The sequence below is a fragment of the Zootermopsis nevadensis genome, unplaced genomic scaffold (assembly GCF_977971745.1).
Source record: "Zootermopsis nevadensis isolate Lab colony 2312 unplaced genomic scaffold, Znev_1.0 Znev_ptg000004l, whole genome shotgun sequence".
Taxonomy (NCBI): domain Eukaryota; kingdom Metazoa; phylum Arthropoda; class Insecta; order Blattodea; family Termopsidae; genus Zootermopsis; species Zootermopsis nevadensis.
Window position 1 is genome coordinate 5,990,615 of NW_028259136.1, and position 24,466 is coordinate 6,015,080.

Sequence of the window (24,466 nt, forward strand, 5' to 3'; positions counted from 1 at the left end):
TATACCTCTTTATACAAACTGAGCACGTAATTTTGATTTTAAACAATAGATTTTCAAAAATCGTACCAAATGTAATTTTAACGGTGAAAAGTCATGGAATTAAAATATGCCATCAGATCTTACTCTTTTCTTTGGTTATTGCTGCCTACTGCCTTACAAGTTAGAATCTTGCCTTTTGCACATACAAGATGCAAATTTTAAGCTGTTTCATAAGTGTTTACATGCTTCACTGAATATATATAAAATTATGAGAAAGTAAACATTTGATTTTATAAATGAAACCATTTTCCAAACATAGATTACTGAAGTGTAAATAAATATTAGCTGCAGCCATACAAATACACAACCTACCAAGCTTTCACCATGTTTATTGCATTTATATTTCTTTCCTTCATTGTGACTTCAGTTGCGAAGACAAGTCAGTATAAACCCGACAACTAAAGCCAAGTCATGATGGCTTGTAGAATGACATATGGCTCAGCAATTCCCACACAGCAGGGCATTTTAAGGAAAAGGAATAATATTTCTTGTTTAGATACAATTCTTAAACAGTTTTCTGGCAAAAACATAACTTTTATTTCTGTCTCTTCATTAAGACCAGTTTTAAATCTAAAAAAATGCTTTCCTAATAAAACTTCCAAATATTACTCATTTCTCCATTACTGAAGATCATCTCTAATACATACTGTATTTCTTAGATGCCAAGCAATGATTATTCTTCTCAGTGCATTTGCCATTCAAACATTTAAATCAGACAACACAAGATCACAAGAGTAAATGAATTTACACATCAATCTCTTATTTCCAAGTGATCCCCCATGATGATATCTCATAATTTATTGAATGTTTAACTGCATAATAATTTCAAATATTTAAAAAACCAGAACTCTCAAAACAAATAAAATTAACCACATATACATATTTAACATCAGAACTAATACTATATACAGTACAATCATCAATTTTCTTACAAATTCAGTCACCTGACAACCATGGCATACCCTGAAACTCATGTATCCACAAGGTATGGGAACGTTATTATAGAATGTTCCTTAAAAACCCAGCCCTAGCTCAAACTATAGAATTGAGAATTGGCAGTAGAAATGTAACATTTAAGTATCAATACAATACTCTAGGGAAAAGCGAGTTTCAGGATACCGCACAATTTCCAGATGCCTATTTTCCCATAAAATCAGTTAAATGTATTTGGTTTTATACACTTATCTTAGTTTGTGAATATAAAATTACCTCTATATCCTGACTGAAAATGAAATAGACACCTCATCTCAAAAAATATGGAAAAACCCACATCTAGTACCATGGTGACAATGAAATAACTGGAATGGCTTAAAGACCAGAATTACCTCAGTTTTTACATCAAAACACACCAATGACCTAGTAACACTTCTCCACTTGGCTTAATTATAAATGTACGTACATAACTCTAAAATACTACTGTTCCTAGTGCTACTAGGCCTATAACTGACATTCAGTACTGAAATGGAACTCAAGGATACAGCATCACTTTAATGACAGTGTCACTAATTTGGTAATGTAAGGCATTTTATTTTCTTTAGGAACAATAGCATATGTGATGCATTAGCATATACAAATCTCAGGATCGTAGAGACAGGAGGGGAAAAATACCATAAGAAGCTACATCTCTGAACAGAAAAACCATACTCTGAATTATGTTATTCTAGTTTACAATGCTAACCTTTTAAACATGCAGTAAGTACTATAACATTTATTGCAGTGATAAGATTTAAATTTCGAGCACATAGGCAGGTTAGATGATATATTTAAAACACTTGTTCTTTGTTTCTGTACCTTCTTTTGTAAAAATAGCCTGATTTTAATGGCCTTCATCACTGTAACATTAGCACTGAAAATAGAACACATTAAAAGGCACCAAGCAAAGGTCACTTTATACTTGATAACAAATTTTCAGTAACACATAAGATTTGAGGTTTTCCATGGCTGTGAAGATGATGATGATGATGATCTTCTGGAGTTTGGCACCATGGAAACTTGTAGGCTGATGCCAACATTTCAAAAAATTATACTGTCTCCAGCCCTGAACATGAAGACAGTATGTTTCTCAGAAATATCCACATGGCACTAAAACCCAGAACATCATTTTCAACATGGATAAACACAGACTTATATCACACAGTCTTCTTAACAGAAAAATGACCTTGATATGTTTGCAGCTATCAGAACACAGATGACATCTTCAAGAAAAATTCTTGGCATGTCAGCAATTTAAATGTTTGAAGCAAAAAACATGCTGACCACAACTTGATGTTGAAGAACTTTGTTTAATATCCTGTCCAGCATGAATTTGAAATCTGACCATTCATTCCCAAACACTGTAATGATTAGTCTGTCTCCACATGAGCTACAAACCATGAAGGCATTCAAGATAGGCCGAATAACCCTTCAAAGAAAAAGGTAATCGAAAAATATTTAAGAATTCAGTCTGTACCTCAAAGAAAACACAACACTTCACCATTATAAAGATCAACTGGTTTTTGCTGTTTAATAAAATAATCCCTGCCCTCATGATGCAGACGATATGTTTCTCCAAAACTCTTGACATCTACTGACAAGTCTACATGGCGCCAAAACCCAGAAGAATATCACCATCTTCGTCTATCTCGTTCTCCTTCAAACAGGATAAAGAGGATGCAAAGTAATGGCATTTCCACAGGCCAACCACACAAGTGGGGAGTTTTAAAATATAACCCCTTGTTAAAACAGAAATTTTTGAGCTTACCTGCACCTTTACTGACAAGACAGTGTAAACTGTATATCCAACCTGTCAGGTCTAGGCCTTTTTACTTCTAATTTCTTTCCACATGGCCTTGAAGTAAAATGCAATTCTAATACGGGTACAGCAGTATTCATTCCTTTTCCTCAGTACACTCATATAAACATCATAAAATGTGTAATACCAAATGCCTAAGGTTTAGTAATAACAATCTTCACTATGATGGAATGTTATCAAACTTGGTTCACAAACAAAACAAGATATTTATTAACATAATCATGAAGGTTTCCTGAATAAACACATAAACATCACCTCATTTGACTACGGCATCTCTCTCGTTGAGTTGCGTCATGCTGATACACAGTCAAGACAGCAATTGGCACCTACAGCACACCAAAAGACGCAGCCAATGCAACAAACCGGTGAGTCAGCTTAACATCTAAGCTTAAACTGAAGTGTTTCTAGGAAACGATACTTTTTATACAACTGGGAAAGTACATAAGAGTGAATTAGCACACATTACCATATCTGCTGTCATTAATATGTGTACATAATGCTTCTCTGTAGTGACAATATCTGTGTTCTGGGAATGTGTTATGTTTGTAATTTTGGTGGGGCATTGCCCAGGTGGCCTCTCAAGAATTCAATATTAAACCTATGCACCTGGGAAAAAATTGTTAAATGTGCAAATAAGATAAGTTAAAATAAGTGAATTAAATGGAATAACCACTGTGTAATTAATAAGTTTTTACTAAATTGGTCCTATAATCAAAAAGTATAAATTTCTGTTGAAGTCTGGCAAGTGTTTTGTCAATTTTTTTACTTCTTTTGTTAGTCTGACAAAAAAGTATTAAAGAAATGTTTCCTCATCAAAGTAATTCAATCATTAAGCAAAGTAATAAAACAGTACTACTGCATTAGAGCAATGTGAGATGAACTTTTTTTAAAACAAAACAAATACTTAAAATATTATCCATGTCTGCCATCATACATATCCAAATAAATGTTTCATACTAGATACAGTGAAACCTCTATCCATCGTTCCCGGAACTATCGTTTTCCCGGATGCATCGTCCGTTTTGTTCGGTCCCGAATACATCCCATATAAAATAATGTTACATTTTCCCGCTTCTATCGTTCCTCGAACTATCGTTTTATCGCATCGATCGTTCAAAAATCTTAGTCCCGGCCCACAATTTTCCCGCAATGATCGTTTCTGAGAAATTAAAATGCTGGGTTTTGAGATAAATTAATACCGAAAGACGCACAATGTTTTTGGAATACGCAGTAGCGGTAACCTGTTATGTCGCCCAACCAGCACATTCTTTTGGAATGAGGGTCAGCGGTGCAGGGGTGATATTGGAGTGAATGGCGGTGCTCATTGTCAGAAATTTTACGATTTTAATTAGGGTGCACTCATATTTCGTTCCAGCGATGCCAGATGGCATGTGCAGTGTGAATTTCTTCACAAATGCTTTTATTACAAGTACAAAGGAAAGGCTGGCGGCACTTTTCATTCTTCTGGTTCATCTCGTTTCCAGCGGTTCAGGGTCTTCTACAGCTACGTTTCGTTGAGTTCGGCAGTAATAGTATTTCCATTCTTCCTGTTATTGTCCGCAAAGGGGGTTGGAGTGGTGAGGAAGACGAAGACGACGAATGCGAGCCCGAAGCTTTGCCGAGTTTGGCCGAAGCACACGCTGCATTGGCGAAAGTGAAGTCGTTCTTTTATGCGCTTAATATTAGTGAACGTGACGAGGAAAACACTTTGAACGTGGAAAGTGCTCTGTTTGGTCTAAAACGTAAAGTTTCGACAAACCAGTTGTCCACTAAAGACTTTTTTGGTAAAAAGAAGTAACTTTGAAAGAGAAACATTGTTTTTTTTAAATTTTTAATGCTTTCCCGCATCTATCGTTTTCCCGCATTCATCGTTTTTATTTCCCACCCCCGCCGAAAACGATGCATCGAGGTTTCACTGTATTTAAATCGGGTTTCTGCTGTATACGGACACCTCTGCTACAGCACTTTGTGTTCATGAGTTAAGAATCATTTTGTCTTGACCGACATGCTTACAAAGAGATACTGCTATAAAACTTCAGTACACCAATCTTCAAACAATTTTAAAATCTTTAAAGTAAAAAATATTACTGGCTGAAGCCACAAAGCAAGCCATCTGTGATTTTGAGCCTTTCCTATCTTATTTTGAAACATGTTTATTTCATTATGTTCTACTTTCCTTGTTCTAAATGCTTTTATAAAGAGTCAACAAAAATACCTTTCACTGTTTTATCACCACACTATTTCAAATTTCAAATTAAAATAGTAGAATCAAATTCAGAGAATGAGATTAAAACATTTAATAGTGCAATAATTAAGAGTTTTAACTGCAATTATACAAATCAGTTTTCAAAAATACTTCAACTTCTCTTAACACATTTGGTAATGTTGATTTATACACATTATAGCACATGGATAAAGACTCAGCATATAAAGTACAGAACATTTTATGAGGTAAAGTGACCTAATTCTATACGGTACTCACCTTACAGTATATGCAATTTTCATAGTTCATCTGATGCTCGGCCTAAATGTTTGTCTTCATTTTCACTGTCTAAAGAAGTTCTGAGCTCCTCTCTACTTTCATTTTCACTATCACAGCTTTCCTCTTCCGCTGTTCCTACCACTATATCATCACTGTTCTCCGATTTCACACTTTTAACTATCTTCTTTGACACTGGGACCTGTTTGACAGCGCCCTTTACTAAAATGTTACTCTCTCCTCCTTCCTGGATGTTCTGCTCTGTTTCAGCCTGTCCTGCAGGCGTAACACTGAACTTCTGCTCCAAAATAACTATTTTATTCTCTTGACTAGCCTTGCTGGCCGCGCCAACCTGCACTAGTTCAGCAAGCAGCCATGCAGCCTGCAAATGTGCAGAGGGTTCCCCAATCCTGCCAGAGAACTGTTTATCAAGCAACTCGCGATAGAGACGAAGCAAGGATGCAGGCACTACCACTTTCCCCTTGTTCTCTTCTTCAGTCAGCACAGTAAGCAGTCGGTCGCGCACTTGCATCCAACGTTCTATCTCTAGTATCTTACCGTTCTCTCCTCCATTCATGGATACGGCAGGCTGTACTGCTTTCGAGGAGTCTCGACGCGAAATACGAATGATCTCCTGACCACCAGCATTATGTTCCACTGCTGCGTGGAAATCACCCACATCACCTTGTGACACCTCTAGAGTATCTACATTTCCCTGAAAAAGAAAAAGGATGTTTACAAGGAGAACTGGTTTTATAAGAAGCAGGACGTAACTCTCCCTATTTTGTGGCTATCATGGTTCAGCATCTGCCTGAAAGGTACAAAATTGTATAGAATGTCCTAGCAACTCAGCAACATTACCATGACAAATATAAAGTTACAGAGTAAATTTTCTTTTGACAAAATAATGTCTTACAATTTCCTTTATTCTATTTCATCCAGATGTTCTAAGCTTAGAGCAATTACAGTATGAATGTGCGCACTGATGTGCATAAGAAGCAACAGTGCATGTTGCTAGTACACGCAACGATAAGTAAAACTGAATGCAATTGCAAGTCACCTCAAACTCATTATACTCCTTTATCTGTACCATAAAATACAATTTGGATAGAAAATTGCAACCTTTGAAATAGCATCCTCCTTGCTCAGAAACTCCTGGACCAAATTTTTCAAGTTTTCCAATGTTGAATCTTGCAACTCTTCTTGCGATAAAGAGGATGAATCATCACTTCTCAGCTTATCAGTAGATGATTTTTCTAGAAACAAAATCAGGATTTTGTAGTGTATACATAATATTATACATATCTACCAACCTGTATAAAATGAAGCAATACTAGGAGAAGAAAATGATACAGAATAATAATTTTCATACCTTCTCTAGTATTTTATCAGGCACACTAAAAGGTGTCTGACTCACATTTTAGAGTAACCTTTTTGAATAACAGTTGTGGACAACGTACTCTGATAAGAGGGATCTTGTATACAAAGGACAGCACTGCAATCCAATAAACCAGCAGTACTCAATTCTCTTCTTCTTCTTTTTATTTTTTTTTTAAACTGACATGTAATGATATTGGAAGGTTTCTTCTCTGCAAAAGATCACCACTCTCCACATATTCACTCTACACATAATTAACTATTTGAGCAATGGAAAGAAAGAGGTACCTGTTCCACGTTGCTGTTCCAGGGCTTTCATTCCAGCCACAGTCACTTCAAGGGCAGGACTGCTGCTCACAGCTTGCAGCAGCTGAGAAGCATCCTGGTAGAAGAGGAACACCACAGGAATGTTGACATCATCGGTGCCATCACCCGACATGGCAAACATGGGCGACGTGGCCGCTGATGTTCCTGGCGTATTGTCAACCACAATGCCTGCGATGGCTCCTGCTTTCTGGATTCGCCTTGCCTATTATGAAAGTTTATAACAGCTGAAAAACTACTAAGCAAAGGCCTTCTTCAGAAGCAAATAGTCACTCAGCTAGTCAACAACTTTCCTACCTTTTATGGAAACTGAACGTTCATTCCCAAGTTCACAAGAGCCCACTATGAGTCCCTGCAGTTATTAACAGTTAGCATTAGCAAAAAATAACAGACTTAACAATTTCGGTTGGAAGTCTGAAGGGAAGACGAGACCATTGCATAGTTCGAAGAATTGTATCATACCGGACCTTAATGAAAAAAGGTGGGAGTGTGTAAATGGGGCACATCTGGCTTAAAACAGGAACTGGTGGTGGGCTCGTATTAACGCAGTAATAAACTTAAGTGTTCCGTAAAAAAGGCTACAAATAACTTGACTAGTTTGGTGGCTATCAGCTTCTCATAAAGGACTCTGTTCCATGAAGTTGCATAGTCAAGCCTATTAAAATAAAAGTTGTAAGGAAAGAAACCACTGTCATAAATATTTCTTGCGTCTTCATCAATACATAAGTTTTGTGAAGTGGTAACATTTTTGACTTGTATTCAGGAGATGCCCAGCTCATTTCTTTAAAATTACATTCTCACATCACAAACAAATTTTCACATACCTTTTCAATGAACATACAGTCACCACGCTCCATTATAGCAATACGCCCTCTCACGTGTTCTGGGTTTAGTAGATCCCCACACAATCGTAAAGGATCAGCAACACCTATGCGACCTTTTACCTGTAAGATGCATGTTGTTATACAATAAAAAACAATCACTGCTTAAATAAAACCCTACTAAGACAGTTTAATTACACATACTCACCATCACATTTACCCCATTAACATATCTCATTAATTTCTATCTATAGTAGACACTCACACCAAAATAACTTGTTTGACTCAAAGTAACAAATTGTTGACCAAATATTCATACGAGATAATGCGACAACAGACTCACCTGATCAGTACCACGCAACTCACGTCCAAAGTGTGCAGGTCCAGCACTGATTACCACCTGTTTATCCTCAACACCACCTGCACTTTGTACCATAAAAGCAACAGCTTGAGGTGTATCGGGTTGTTGCGACTGCATCTTAGCCAATTCCACCATTTCCTGCATGAACAACAATCCCTCTTCCGCATCAGTCGGTGTTCGAGCCTACAACACAAATAAATTTTACTTGCACAAAAGTGTCAAAAACAAAAACAAAAATCTTGTTGAGTTCATAGGTGAATGAAAGACTAAAGTTAACTAAAATGCCATTGCAAAAAATTATATTAAAGTTTTTCATTCCCAATCATGTTTACTGTAAACATAATACTTTATTACACTAACACAACTTAAGTTTTCCACAAATTTCAGTTCATCAAACACAGTTACTGGTGTCTATAAATATTCAATTTTATGGCACCAACATAATAAGACAAATTTGAACTCAGTGGAACTCAAAACTTTCCATCCTAAGCTAGTGCTTGAGGTACAATCACATTTTATTAGTGCACTATACCACATTCGTTTCAATTTCATAATTTCAATTAAATTGGTGATTATGTATTTTGGAATATGTGTGCAGAATGGTGAAGTCTTTAACACATTAGGACCACAGTGAGCAGCTTTCCTGACTACCTAAAGCAACTGGCAACACTGCAATGAGAACTTTTTTCTGGCATGTTCTGTTCAAATCCAGTCTTCATCATAAATACACAAAAGACAGAAGTGTATGAGGAGTCCTGCGCCGTAGCCGCGTGGTCTGAGGCATCATGCTTCGGACCGGTGATACGGAATGCGCGCTGGTTCGAGTCTCGGGGAAAGAAATTTCTCATGCGATTTTCAACCTGTGTATGGGACCGGTGCCAACCCAGCATCGTGAGGAAATTGGGGAGCTACAATGGGTAGCGTAATCCGGTCATGAAAACTAGCAATGGCTGGGGGTTCGTCATGCTGACCACACGTCACCCTATATCTGGTTGGATGATCATTCACCTCTGCTTAGGCATGTGAACATGAGGCCAGCAGCCAGCTAGGCGGCTTTGGCTCTCAGAGGGCTTTTACACCACGGATTATTTGTATGAGGAAGTGATACTCTGTAAAAGATTCTCCTTTGTGTACAGGAACCACTTCTCTTAGAATCACAGAACTCAGAAAGGTGCCACAACTTGTCAGCCCTGAAGACGATAAATAATGTCCACGAAGTTTGGTGCTTTAACAGTACACCATCATTGAAAACCTTCATACTTAGTTTACATACATGCCTTCTGAATATCCACAGTATCTTGCTTTACAAACACTAATGTGGGAACTTACATTAGCAAATGTATGTAAAAGCTGTACCCTGCCATCAGGAAGTGTAAGAATAGAAATGCCCATATCTTTCACCATTCTCATGTGATCTGGGTTACCAGCCTGAAAAATGAAAACAACGTATCTCACTAATGAAAATACAATTTCCATAAAAATACAATACGAATAAGAGAATATAATTATAAACCCACAGAAATTAAAGAACTACATTTAATGGTTATCTGTAAATAGTTGATTATAAATACTCAACTGAGGAAAACCATGAAGTTTAATACTGAAACAAGTGGGCCAGGACCACACAAATTCAGCTTTAAATAGAAAAACACTGCACAATGATGAAACAGTAACCTCACTCTATATGAACTTCTATGTACCTGGAACTCTGAAGCATGTAAGTGTCTAAGAGCAGGACTGCGTGGACAAACACCATCCACTAAATTGCGTAGAGGCCTACGGACTGATTCAGGAAATAAATGTAGTGTATTTGGACAAGAACGTGCATATTCCAGGTCTGCTTCGCCCCTTCTTATCTCTTGCTGTTCTGAGATCTGAAAAACCAGTCTTCAGAGCTTCAAATAACTTACAAGCAACTACAAGTAATAACTTAAAAAAACTTAAAAATATCTTAAACACAACTATTATGGAAATGCCACAATTTTCACAACATTTAAATTATTACTAATAAGCCATCTGAGTAAGTGTTTTAACATATGACAAGAAACCATCTGACATAATAATCTTTGCTCTTAAAATAACGTCACTTACCTCATTGGCCTTGAAAATTCCTTTTACTACAGACTTGATAAAGATGAATGATATGAAAGCCTGCAACATCATAAGCTATGTTCCCCAGTTCTGAGCCACCAGGACTAGCAGAAAGTTCAGTCATACAATTTATATTCTAAGCAGATAATTCGATGAGGTAACAAATATTAACCTTTATCAGCCATCACAATTTATGATCGGTCCAGCTGACTATGTCACAGCAGCATACCGCTAAGGCTGGGGCCACATGACTGTACAAAGTACGTCCGTTGTAACGCACATCGTGACGCCCATCATAGAATTATGATTTGTAAGTACAGACAATACTTTTTTTTTTCTAAATCTTTTCAAGCTGCCACGGTAATTGGCGCTCGAGTGGTGTCCTCACCTACATCCGTTGCAATGGACATGTTGCCCCAGCCTAAACAGTTAACCCCAGAAGTCCAACTGGCATCTTTTAGTAATGGGGCTTAAAACATTCCCACGTAGTATAAAAGTTAGAAAAATGACATAGCACATTTTAGAGTAGCAAAGGACTACACTAACCAGACAACAAAGTAGACACGTCCAGAATATGAAGAAGAAATGGCCACTACAGTGAAGCATTTAGTGGTCACATTTCAATGAATACTGACTTAAGGCACCTACTCTGGTTCCTTTATTATACTTCTAATTACCATAATTTATTAAAATCATTTCATAAAAATTAATTACGTCCCTTACCGTAACAACTGTATAGTTTGAGTTGCGTGCCAATGACAGCGGAAGCAGATGGGCCTCTGTAGTAAACAGAAATTCATCCAGATCTAGCACAAGGTCTGCAGGATCAGCAAAGAGTAGAAAGAGGTATTTAAAAGTCTCTGCTAGCACAAATGAGTCCATTCTGAAACAAGGAGGCACATACATGCCTAACGACCAGTGGAAAAGTGCTAATTGCTACACCTAAGGCACATCTGATTAAATTTATGAATCTGAAAACAGCCAGAACAAACAAGAAGAAGAAGAAAACTTTTCAAAACCAAATGTATCAGCTATATAAACACACCCACACAACAAATGGTGAAATAAACAAAATGTTAAAAACCTGTAAAATATTTATAACTCTGTAAGCAGCTATTAAGTAATTTCATTACCCCAAAACTGAAATGTGGTTCAAGAAATATTTAGCCTAAAGTAACAGTTTTGTGACAAAACTAGAGTTGAAGGTTCCATGGTATTAACAATTTTGATACAGAAACCACCTAGAAACAGTTCTGATAATGTATGATAGTACAATAGGCAGGATTTGTGATAAACTTTTATTGCATTTAATTTTAAACCTTTGCCAAGTCATTTAAATTCACTGTATTGACCAGCAAATTTAATTGTCAGTCAGTCTACAGCATTACGCACGGCAAAGACTTATGAGACAAATTATGTGAACTTGGCTGTAATGTCTATTCACTGATGACAATTTCTAATTATACTCATGGACCAATCCAATTTACCTGTCTTCATGAATGCCTGTGCGCACATCTCTGACAGCTGCATATCCACATGGTACACGTGCATACTTTTGCAGACTTCTCAGTACACTGCGCCCTACTTCCAGATAGTATGGATCACTTGTTGCACGATACAGAAAATAAGTTGATTCCAGGAACTCTGGTCTCAATGGGTGCTGTCCCCAGTGAACCTATCACAAAACCAAACAAAAATGGCTGTTGTAAGGAAATACTGAAGAACAGATGTACAAAGAAATCACCATTTAATGCATCTCTGTCTATTAATTGATCTGACCTTAAATTTAAGACACCTTAAATGGAGGTAACCTAGCACTGAGTAATGGGACAGGACTATGAAAATTGGGATCTTAAATGAGGGAAGGCTTGAAAAAAATTAAAGGAGTATTCCACAATAAATAATTTTTTTGTAGATATACAAATGATGAAAACAAACTTTATGTAAACAACTCTGTATTATTAAGGCAAGCTCTTAAAATATTTCATCTTAATTAAATTAGGTGCAAGCATAAATGGATTAGAAACTTAAATATAGGAACTAGGCTGTCACTGAAATGAACTTGACAAATTTAATTTAATTGGATAAGCAAACTTCAAATGTGCAGCCTATCCATACATGTTATTTTGACTTGAAAGAAGCAAAGTGAGAATTTTTATCCCACCAACCTCTATAATAGAAATCACCAAACAGCCAAAACCTTAGATCCCAGGAAGTGCACACCTAAAACCTGGGATGCAGAAATATGGGCATCTACCCTTCAGTAACAGAAAACTGCTCCACCTTACCCATGACATGGTAAACATATGCACATGAATACAACACAAAAGAGATACCTTCACCGAAACTGTTTCACAAGACCTTCATATATGTCAATGTCTGTTGAAACTGTTTTGTCACTTTCAAGTGATGATGCCATGTTTTGACATTTTTAAGAATAACATTTCCATTGTTGATGTGGGACTATACTAAAGAACAGTGGCTTTGCAGACCATTCAGCTCCATCAGTAGCAGGTACTCTTCTTCCTCTTCACTGAAAGTGGTCGATCTGTTTACTTCATCGTTGAAATGTGACTAGGACTTACAATCTGACCATATGAAATGCCAAAAAGTATCCATCAATAGCTATATTGCTCAAAATTACTGCTGATCTTCTACACTACGGTCAGAAGCTCTGATAAGGTTCTGTTGTGACATAAACACCCTCTGCCATGAAGAAGCTTTCCAAAAACACTTATCACAACTGAATTTTCACTGCCCCCACTGACCAGTTACTGCATAAATGAGAACCTGCAACTTAATTTTTCTTGATTTCATTTCTAAAATAAAATACCAAATTAACTGACTCCCAAGCATCAACACACAAAATAAAACTGTGTTGTGCAAAAGTAAAACAAAGTTATCACTGCATCTATGCACAGTGCCAAGAATGAGCTTACAGAATATGACACACAATTACTAATCTCTGCTCTAGTTGCAGGTTAGCAGTTAATTTCTTCTGTATCCACTTTACTCCTATGGAATAAGCCCCTAGTACCCACTGAAAAAGAGTCCAGTAGCACTTTTTAAAATCATTCTTCATTACCTGGAAGTCTGTTGTGAAAGCCTCAGGAATGAAGTTGTGACGCTGCATCACCTGGTACAGCATTTCGTGCGTTTCAACTGCAGGCTTGATGTCTCCCTTTAACACCTAAATCATGGACAAAAAGTACTTCATGTGACATGAAGTTGTCACAGTAATAAAAATGTTGATGATGATTGTCTTAAAGGAGCTTACCAATATATCACCTCTATACTCAAGAGTGAAGAGCATTTTCAATCTGTAGACAGGGTCAATATATTCCACTGAAACATTGGTAACCTCATATAAGACCATAGAGCATCACAAGCCAGATCACCATCAACAAGGACTTAATGAGTTACTCATTAAGAATGGATAAAAGCTACAAACATACATACTTTCTTGCAAATCATGTACTTTTTGTAACTTCAACACATAAAGTACAAACCAAAACTCCAGAAAAATAACTTGTATTTCTTTTATACACCAATTATAAAATTAAAAGACCCACTGATTTAATGAAGCAAATGTTTCATCTAAAAAAATAATGTATAGGATCCATCACGATATTCACTCAATTTAATTACAATGAAATTATATTTCAACAAACAAATATTCAAAACCTGTTAGGCAGGACTGTTAACATTTTACAGCACACTGTACAGGGCAAGTCTAAATGATGTTCCCGATTTGAAAGACACACTACTCAAGTTTAATGAAATTCAGATGCACAAAATTGGTACCGATGGAAAGAGAAACTCTCCAAGTTTTTTTTTCAGTACATCACAGGTGTTCAATGTGAGCCCCCCTGGTAACACGGCACACATCCAGCCTGTAGTCGAGTTCCTCCCAGACACGTTGCAGCATATCATGATCGATTGCTGCAATGCCTGCTGTGTTACGCGCTCACAGATCAAGCAAGGTCTGTGGTAAGGGTGGCACGAATACTCAATTTTTGACGAACCCCCACAGAAAAAAATCACATGGCGTCAGGTCCGGTGAACGTGGAAATCCAGGACACAAAAGGCTCCCCTGTCTTTGACGGCAGCCATTTTCTATCATATCGCCCCTGGCGGCAAACAGTGTTGCTACGCGGCCATGAAGTATACCAACATAAACTTGGAGAGTTTCGGGAACATCATTTAGACTAGCCCTGTATTTATAACAGTATTTAAGAACAAGCACAGCAGAATAAACAATGTGGTTTTGCACCTGCAGCCCAGGCCAGAATGCAAGAAGAGCATCCATGAAGTTGCGAGAATTAGTGTGTGGACGGTGCATGTGGACATCTAGAAGCATGGGTCCCTGGCTGATGTACTTCATCACAGCCGAGTAATGCTGCACACAGTCACAACATGTAATGCAAGGATAAAATTTAGCTACAACATCGGAGGAAAGGAAACTTAACATTAAGCAACATCAGTTAATAGTATGTAGATAATGTAACTCAAATGTTATAAAACATTTTATTACACTCCTCTGTTAAAACAGTCCTGCAAACTAAGAACTGAAATTCTCACAGCGATGAGTATGATGATGGCCATCTTCTAGTTTGTAGTGTCCAGTAGTCTGTTACAAGTTTACCAACATTTCAGAGGTCCTTGTCACCTCCACGATCAGGGTGATGAGATTACGCAGAGGAAGCACAGACAACTGAAATGCTGGTAAAATTCTAAAACTCAACAGCGCTACAATCCAGAAAACAGTCATCTTCACTAGTCCTACAAACAATTCACTGAATTCCAGGTATATTATGATTTCCTCATAAAACTTATAACTGTACTAACAACTCCTGACAAAAATTAATTATAAAATTCAACATAAATTATATACCTTCCACTTTATTTACAGTTATTGTATACCACATGATTGTGATTATATTGGCTGCATTTGTTATATAACTGGAGGGTGTACTTCCCCAATTAGTAGAAATACTAATTATTATGCAGAATGTGATGTACCTTATTAAAGCGGCCAAGGTAGCGTTCATCACCAAGCAGAATGTAGGCCTTCAGGCAGTACTCATAATAAGAGTCGATGCCTGCACCCACACCAGAGTCTCTCCGCACCCAGTCACCTGAATGGATGTTGAGAACAGTGCCCATCAGGTCTGAGCTTCGATGTCTGATTTTCCACAGCTCATCCATAGCCCGATGTGCTTTTTCCTGCAAAATCATGCAATACTTTTTCATTTGCCACCACACTCTGACAAACACGCTTCAGGCACCTGCAGCAGCATCTGGAATAAGGTATTGGGGGGGGGGGGGGGTGTTCAACATCAAATAATACAACAAAAAATATTTCAGTACATAAAACATAAAAAACAATTAAGCATCTTAAAATCATGACAATGATGTTTGTGATACCATGCAGATTTTCAGACATGCTGAAATTTCCAAAAAAATATAAATTCTTATGCAGATACAAATATTTCTCCAGATGCCACAGCCCAGAACATCATCATCACCTCAAAACTCACATTTTAACCATGTTAGAAATTATCCATTGATTATTTAATAGACACACACCAGATTTCTGGAATTGTTTTGACTCGTATCTTCAGGTTAATGTTAATAAACAGACAGATATTGCTTATTATTTTTTATATTATAACAGCACTCCAGATAAAATCTAGAAGCCTCTGAATCTTTAAAATAACCAGATTTCAGAGCAGTGACATTAGGTTCGAGTAACAGTACACACATGTCCAACAAGATTTCATAATACACTCTTGCACTGCAACTTCATCTCATGAACTGGTCACTAATCACTACTAAAACAAGAACATAATTTACGAATATAATTTGTACCTCAAACACAGATTCACCAGTAAGTCGTGACAACGCTGCCATTTCTAAAATCATGGTCCCTGCACATGCAGTGCATGTTTCACGAGAAGACTCCAATTTTGGACTCTTTAACCCAAACCTCAAGTTGATCTGCAAACATAAAATAATTTTTAATAAGTTTTTTTAATTCATCCATCATTGGGGCACACCTCTGAAATGTCAGTAAACATCTAGCAGACTACACAGACCAACAACCCAGAAGAGAGTCATCTTCATACATTATAATATGAGAACCTAAAATCTCAACAAGATCCTCAGAATTCTCAGCCTCATCCAGGCATAATGTTTCTTTGAGTTCAACTTAATTCATGAACACGTGAAAATTAAAATATCAAGGCTCCTCCAACATATGAGGGATTACAGTTGTCCTAACTGACTTCCAGCTCATTATTCGGTTACCTAATTATAGAAACTCTGCCTTCAAAATAATTAATTAGCTTTCAAAATGTGATATACTGACCCTGGCATGTGGAATGCCAGTAGAGGTGTTGAATGCGGGCAAGAGACGATATCCCAGATCCCGTGCCATCTGCAACAATTCTCCATGATACCACCTCATGATGCCTGCCCGTTGCTGCAGGTACTCTGTCAGAATATGTCCTGACAGTAGTCCTCTGCAATTCAAAACCACTCATTACAAGACACACTTCTCAAAAGAACGCCAACATTACACGTCATCGACAGATATTAATTCAAACATTGTAAATGCAGTGTCAAGTTCAGCGCATAGGATGAATATGTGGGTGAATCAGCAAAGCTGTTAAGAAAGTATTTATGTTATTAACCACAGCGAAAATTTTACAACATTCTGTCATATTTATTGTAATGAGATGATTTGTGAATTTCATTCTAATCAATATCAGATGATCAAAATGATCAGATATGCAAAAAACATGTCACATTAAATAAGGGTAAAACACTGGAAATGAAATACTTCATACTACTCAAACTTATGATATGGCTTCTAAACCTTACTTTATGAAACAATTCTCTAATCCTGAGAATACAAGAGCAATAATAAAAACTGTTTAATGCAGAAATAGAAGTGAAAAATATGTTCAAAACAAAATTTTCTACCAAAATTTTGTTTTGTTTTCATACAATTTTATTCTTAACTGTGCTTTCTGAAATGTATCCAAGAAGGAACATTACAGTTATAAACAAAAAATGTTTAAACCAGACCACTGACAAAATATATAAAGATCATTTTAATACACTACAAGATAAGGCAGGAACATGAAGACGGAAAAAGACTGCTCAATAAAATGTACCTATGTAGCAAGAATTTGCTACATAGGTACATTTTATTGAGCAGTCTTTTTCCGTCTTCATGTTCCTGCCTTATCTTGTAGTGAGATAAGATTCAGAGGAGCAGATTGCGACACTGATCATTATCTGGTGGTAGCAAAAGTGAGGGAGCGGCTTTCAGTAAGTAGACGAACTAAACAAAATTTTGACACAGAAAGATTTGATTTGAAAAAATTAAGTGAGGGAGAGGCAAAGGAACAATATCAAGTTGAAATTTCGAATAGGTTTCAAATTTTAGAGACAAATGAGGATAATGAAAGTGTGGACATCAACAGGGAGTGGGAAAATGTCAGAAACTGCATCAAAATTTCAGCAAAAGAGAAACTAGGATACTACAGGAGAAAGCAAAATAAACCGTGGTTTGATGAAGAATGTTCAAAATTAATAGATCGAAGGAAGCAAACAAAATTTCAATGGTTGCAGAACCCAAACAAAACAAATGCGGATAATCTATGTAACGTGAGACGTGAGGCTAGTAGAACCTTTAGGACTAAGAAAAGGGAATACCTGAAGGGCAAAATTGCTGAACTTGAGACAAATAATAAGGAAAAAAACATCAGAGACCTGTACAGAGGCATTAATAACTTTAAGAAAGGATATCAACCCCAGACTAATTTGGTAAAGGATGATAGTGGCAATTTGCTTGCAGATCCAATAAAAATTGTGAATAGGTGGAAAAATTTCTTTAGCGAGCTCTTAAATGTTCATAATACTGGTGATATTAGACAGATTAAAATGCATACAGCTGAACTGTTGGTGCCAGAACCTAGCTTAGATGAAGTGGAACTAGCCATTGGGAAGTTGAAAAGTTATAAATCTCCAGGAATTGATCAGATTCCGGCCGAATTAATTAAAGCAGGTGGCAAAGGGTTGCATATGAGGATCCATAAGCTTATTCAGTTAATTTGGGATAAGGAAGAGATGCCACATCAATGGAAGGAATCCATAATTATTCCTATTTATAAGAAGGGGGACAAGACTGAGTGTGGTAATTACCGAGGAATATCGCTGCTATCAACCTCATACAAAATTCTATCCAACATTCTTTTGGCAAGATTAACCCCATATGCGAATGAAACTATTGGGGATCATCAGTGTGGGTTCAGACGAAACAGATCAACGATTGATCAGATCTTTTGCATTCGTCAGATACTAGAGAAAAAATGGGAGTTCGGTGGGACTGTACATCAGTTATTTATAGATTTCAAAAAAGCCTATGACTCTGTGAAGAGAGAAGTGCTATATAATATTCTTATTGAATTTGGTATACCAAAGAAGCTAGTGGGTCTAATAAAAATGTGCTTACATGAAACCTGCAGCAAAATTCGAGTAGGTAAATATGTATCTGAGACATTCCTCATCAAGAACGGTCTAAAACAAGGAGATGCTTTGTCTCCCTTGCTCTTTAACTTTGCGCTAGAATACGCCATCAGGAAGGTCCAAGGTAGGCAGGAGGGTTTGCAATTGAACGGGACACATCAGCTATTGGCATATGCTGATGATGTTAATTTATTGGGGGACGATATAAATACAATAAAGAGGAACGCAGAAGTTTTACTAGAGGCTGGTAGACAAGTGGGGCTGGAAGTAAATTCAGAAAAAACTAAGTACATGTTAGTATCTCGTCATCAGAAGACAGGCGGGCAAAATTATCTTAGGGTAGCTAATAAATCCTTTGAAAGGGTTACAAAGTTCAAATATTTGGGAACAACAATAACAAATCAAAATGATACTTGTGAGGAAGTTAGGAGGAGACTAAATTCCGGAAATGCTTGCTACTTCTCAGTCCAAAATATTTTGTCTTCCCGTCTGATTTCTAAGAACCTGAAAATTAAAGTATACAAAACAATAATCTTGCCTGTTGTTTTGTATGGGTGCGAAACATGGTCTCTCACTCAGAGGGAGGAACACAGATTGCAGGTGTTTGAGAATCGGGTGTTGAGGAGGATATTTGGGCCTAAGAGGGAAGACGATGGGGCGTGGAGAAAACTGCACAATGACGAGCTTAAAAATCTGTACTGCTCCCCCAGTATTGTGAGGGTGATTAAGTCGAGAAGAGTGAGATGGGCGGGACATGTAGCGCGCATGGATGGGACAAGAGGTGTGCACCGGGTACTGGTTGGGAAACCTGAAGGGAAGAGACCGCTGGGGAGACCTAGACGTAGATGGGAGGATAATCTCAGGCGGGATCTATGGGAGATAGGAGTTGAAGGAAACTGGATTTTGTTGGCCCAGGACAGGGTCCGGTGGAGGGCTTTGGTTAATTCGGTGATGAACCTTCGGGTTCGGTAAGCCATCTAGTTAGTTAGTTAGTTGTAGCAAGAATTTGCAATTTCACTCAAAGATACAGAAAATGCACTGTTGATTGCTTTTCCGTTTAAAAGTACCTGCATTAATACAAAAACTACATGTAATGGAAAAATACTTTGGTCCACTGCGATGCCAATACAAACATGTTTTTTATTATATGATATAGCATCCATCATGTACAAAGTGTAAATAAATGAACGTTTATTCATACCCTAGAACTCTGATGTTGGTCTCAAAAACAGAGACAACGACATCATTGTCAAAACTAACGTCCCTCAGCACAAGCTTCACAGCATGCTCGAACTCTTCAAGATCTCCCAACACCTGCACACACAAATCCTGACAGTTATTGGAGGTACTGAGAAAGACCATGAAAACCTCAGTCAGAGCAGCGGATGTGAACCTGGCATTCACAAACTACTAGGATGTGTGTTTGCTTCAACTGGCCTGATTTATTTTATACAGATGATACAATACTGTTAAATAACTCATTACATAAACTATTAAAACCAATATCCCTGGTAGCAGAACTAGAAGTTTAAACACTGCTACCACTTAAGCTTGTTTTAACTTACTGTGAACAGAAAATGCATCAACAAATATTTACCAGTACAAACACTACTACACGGCACATACATACGTCTTTCATTTAACCACAGAAAGTTTTTCAAGTCAATTATGGTCTATTAGGTTAGAAGATGAAGTTCCAGGAACTAAAACGAGAAGCTGAGAACAGGGAAAACTGGAGAGCTCTTTTTGGGCAGAGCAATGTACCTGTCGTCAGACAGAACACTGAATAATAATAGGTTGTGATGCCAGGTCTTGCAGGTGGCTATCTACAAGACTACAAGGTGTCACAACCCAAAAGGCAACTGCCAACATTTTCACTGTGATGATAATCTCATATCTCAGACACAAATTTCTGGATACTCCAAATCCTATTAAAATGTATACAATACTTCTGGTTTGAGTCATAGCAGTCAAGGATATTATTAAAATATGCACAAGTGACATCGAATACAAAATATTTAAATAATATTTGCCAGTTTCTCACTATTCTAACTACAGACTATAAGTTATGTGTTTTTGTCTGCTGGAAGTAGTTCAGATAGAATTAAATTCCTACCTAGAGATTTACAAAATTTCTTGGTAATATGAGTTTCAGGCTCTCTAAATTTCTCATGTGTATGAATGTTTACTAACTCATACAATAATTTCCCTATCTGCAGAATCCATTCAAGTCAACATAAAAGTCACAGCACAAAAATTTTACTTACAACGAGAGTATCCAGTGTATCTATCAGAGTCAGTGAGAAGCTGAAATAAAAAGGAACAATCATAAAGGTCTATATGGTGAAAATATTTAAATTACTATTCTATCATAGCGGTGATATTTAACTTTTTCAATGTTAAGGAATCACACTTGTCCTTTCAACCGTCATTCAACCAACATACAAGTGCAAGACATATGTATATATAGAAAAATAAATACAAAGATAAATTAGAGAAGTCAAACTACTATAATGTTTCCAAGTGTTTTAAATATTACAACAAAAATTAATGAACATTATGAAAATGAATTAACAACTGGCATAAAATGTTAACCATGCATTAAATTTAATACAGATATCTAGTGTTCAAAAATATTTTGTAGAATACCAGTTGAAAACCACTGACTGAAAATACCGTGCTCAAGTATTCTGTATGATAAAATTTTCTAAAACAGACCAACATTTTATTCTTTCAAGCTTGAAATAAACCCCTTTATCAATAAACTTACTTCCCAAGAGTGTCATCTATATCTCCTCGACTAGGTTCTGTACCTCGCCATCGCCCAGTACAACTCAGCGGCATAAGCTCATCAGCAGGATATGCATTCTCCTGTAAAAGATACCAGAATATGCTAACAGCAAGACCTGACAAAACCAAACACAGAAATCGCCTTCCAAATACACAGTGGCCCAAAATGTACCTACCGAGTTTGAACTCAATTTTCTAAACAGAGTACTATAAAGGCAGGAAGAGGCACATATACTGAAGTGAAACAAGCTAGTACAAGATTAGTCCTGCTTAATTACACATAAAACCTGTTAAAGTTTCATAATTTTTAGTTCTTAGAGCCACTGTCATACTCATCACTGTGAGAACCTCAAATCATACTTATGTTACTTTTTAACATATTTCATAGTCTTTAAGGAAATCTGTAAACTTAAGACTGTTGACCTGTTGGGATATGTGATACAAGGATTTTCCTACAGAATGAATAATGATTCTTTAAAGGGTTCATGACAATGGTTGATTCATTCTACAAATATTATGTAACATCTGAAAATAAAATATTAACATTTTGCAACTAACCACAGCTCGTAACAAGCTTATATGGTGAGAACTTAAATTTCATTATATAAGTCATAATATGGAAATCAAAAACCTACCATATAAGCTCTGTAAGCATGATAAAACATATCTCTTGCTTCTTCCCTGTAAGAAAAAAACACCAACATTTCAGTTAGCAGTTGAAACACACAATTACTAAGAGAGAACAGTCCTCAAAATGTTGGGTTTCATAACATAAAAGAAGCAATGTGGAAAGTAAATTTGTTTTGCTGGAGATTTAAATCTAATATTATAGCTTGGAGTCCTCTTAAAACTGGGCTGATCCTGGTTTTCATAGACAGAAAATTCTATAGTTTAAGATCACAAATTCATAATGTATTGACACAAAAGTGTTTCTTTAAATAAAACCTCTGCCTCTTAAACAAAATCAAGCACAAAAAATCATTTCAGAAAATGATTTTAACACCTAAACTGTCACTAAGTACAATTCCATGTTACAGATATGTTGGAAAATGTTTGATACGGTAAATCTACCCTTGTATTTCGTATTCAAATATGAATACATACTCAGGATGTATACTTGACAACAGATAAAGGTGAGTATTTAACTTCAAGCTCTGTCTGCTTTCATCACTGGGAAAACAGCCTTTAATATGTAATGGATTGACGTTGTGATATAAACCTTTCAGATTATATCTAACATATTTAGTGTACTTGGACTCTGTACTAGCTGAAATTATGTATAGAAACTGACCGCTAACAACATAATTATTTTTTTGTTCTTAGCAGCCTTACCGCATAGTTCAATCAATTGAAGGAAAGCAGGAATTCTTCCCAGAACTTCTTGTTTTCTTCTTATTTATATGTAATTTTAAATGAATTATTCTGGTACTTCTAGTGTGAAATGACACTTAAAATTAATAATTTGATATGTTATATCCTGCAGTTCTTCATTGTTATCCTTTTTATGAAATTGTCTGAAGTATGGCTCTGCTCTCTCTTTTTTTATATGCAATAATAACTAGTTTCACCACACAGTTGAACAGAAATCTCAGAGAAGGAACATGAAGATCACTGTAAAACAAAATTATTTCGAAGCACATGGTAAATTCTGGCAACAGAAAGATGGCACACCAATGGGTTCACAAATTTCAAACTTTTTGGCCAAAATATTTTTAATACTCTAGAAAGTACATTCCATCCCAACACCACAAAAAAGTAACACATACATCTCATGACAAAATACGTTGCTATATTAATTATATACAACTCTGCATTAACAACAACAAAATCAGTATCAGAAGATCACAACTCTGCGCGTCTGAAAATAAAACCCGGGATGGAAACAGAAAGTAATCAAAGTAATTTTCTTGTTCTCAATATTTGTAGAAAAACAGATGAAATTATGCTATGAATTTACCATAAGCCACCACAATGATAACACAAAATAGCAGCGTTCAATTATATATTAAACAGGATATACAAAATATCCATAACAACAGCAGGCAAAAAAATTTAACAAATAAATCAAATATCAATAAATAATGATACAATATAAAAGATATCTATACTGTTCGATGGAACAGGGTTAAAAAGTGGCCAGTTTATGTATTTTAATGACAGAATCCTAACCAAGATGGATTTTTAAAAAAACACCTATGTTAAAATAGCATAGAGTTAACAACATTGTACTTACTTCAGTTCCTCCCTTTCCTCACTCGTCACTGCTTGGGCCACATCCCCCAAATGAGCTAAAATTGAGGTCAGGCCAAGGCAAAAACTGAGCAGTATCATTATTGCTAGTATAAGTCCCTTTAATGATAAAGAGAGATTCCCAATTTCGAAGTTGGGACACATCTACTTCTATTATTAACTCTTCGTCAAGAAATATACGGCCTTGTGCTGAATGTAAGATATTCCATGATGCAGTTTGTTTTGTTTTAATTGGGATAATATACGGAAATCCGAAATTATTTCTTGACTTCACATGACGTGTTTCATTTTCGTCCGTTTATACAACATACGGAACATTGTGTTCACTACACAATACCCCTAATCAACATATCAAAAAGTTGTTTTAACACACAAATTATTAGCAACGAATAATTCTGAATGCGTTAAAAACTATACATATAAACATTTCCGGCATTAATCATCGCCATCACACCACTTTCCCCAACCATCACAATTCACACTACAGCAAAATCCGTAGATAACGACAAGACCTCTTTAATCGCTGTATAATCCATGGTTTGAGCCGACGTAACCATGGCCAGCTCTAATTACTCATAGTTCACATCGTACTCTTTGATACTAAA

General features: G+C 36.5%; 1 protein-coding gene across 5 annotated transcripts; it reads right to left on the reverse strand.

Moving 5' to 3' along the window:
* Positions 1 to 552: 552 nt before the first annotated feature.
* On the reverse strand, positions 553 to 24,381 carry Edem2 (ER degradation enhancer, mannosidase alpha-like 2). Of its 5 annotated transcripts, XM_022061819.2 has the most exons (21): positions 23,845 to 24,381; positions 22,247 to 22,292; positions 21,592 to 21,692; positions 21,089 to 21,128; positions 20,023 to 20,135; positions 16,654 to 16,807; positions 16,155 to 16,283; positions 15,306 to 15,509; positions 14,557 to 14,682; positions 13,369 to 13,473; positions 11,771 to 11,958; positions 11,007 to 11,166; positions 9,893 to 10,066; positions 9,522 to 9,620; positions 8,175 to 8,375; positions 7,835 to 7,954; positions 6,975 to 7,215; positions 6,432 to 6,565; positions 5,409 to 6,024; positions 5,313 to 5,366; positions 553 to 2,668 (listed from the first exon to the last, which is right to left on the reverse strand). In XM_022061819.2, exons 1-20 carry the CDS (start codon positions 24,003 to 24,005, stop codon positions 5,332 to 5,334), a joined length of 3,147 nt encoding a protein of 1,048 aa, XP_021917511.1. In that variant the 5' UTR covers positions 24,006 to 24,381; the 3' UTR covers positions 553 to 2,668; positions 5,313 to 5,331. The 5 variants fall into 5 exon arrangements, with proteins under 5 accessions (XP_021917511.1, XP_021917509.1, XP_087199124.1 ...); XM_022061817.2 differs by having other exon boundaries at positions 553 to 5,366; XM_087342998.1 differs by having other exon boundaries at positions 553 to 2,121; positions 5,313 to 6,024.
* Positions 24,382 to 24,466: the final 85 nt, after the last annotated feature.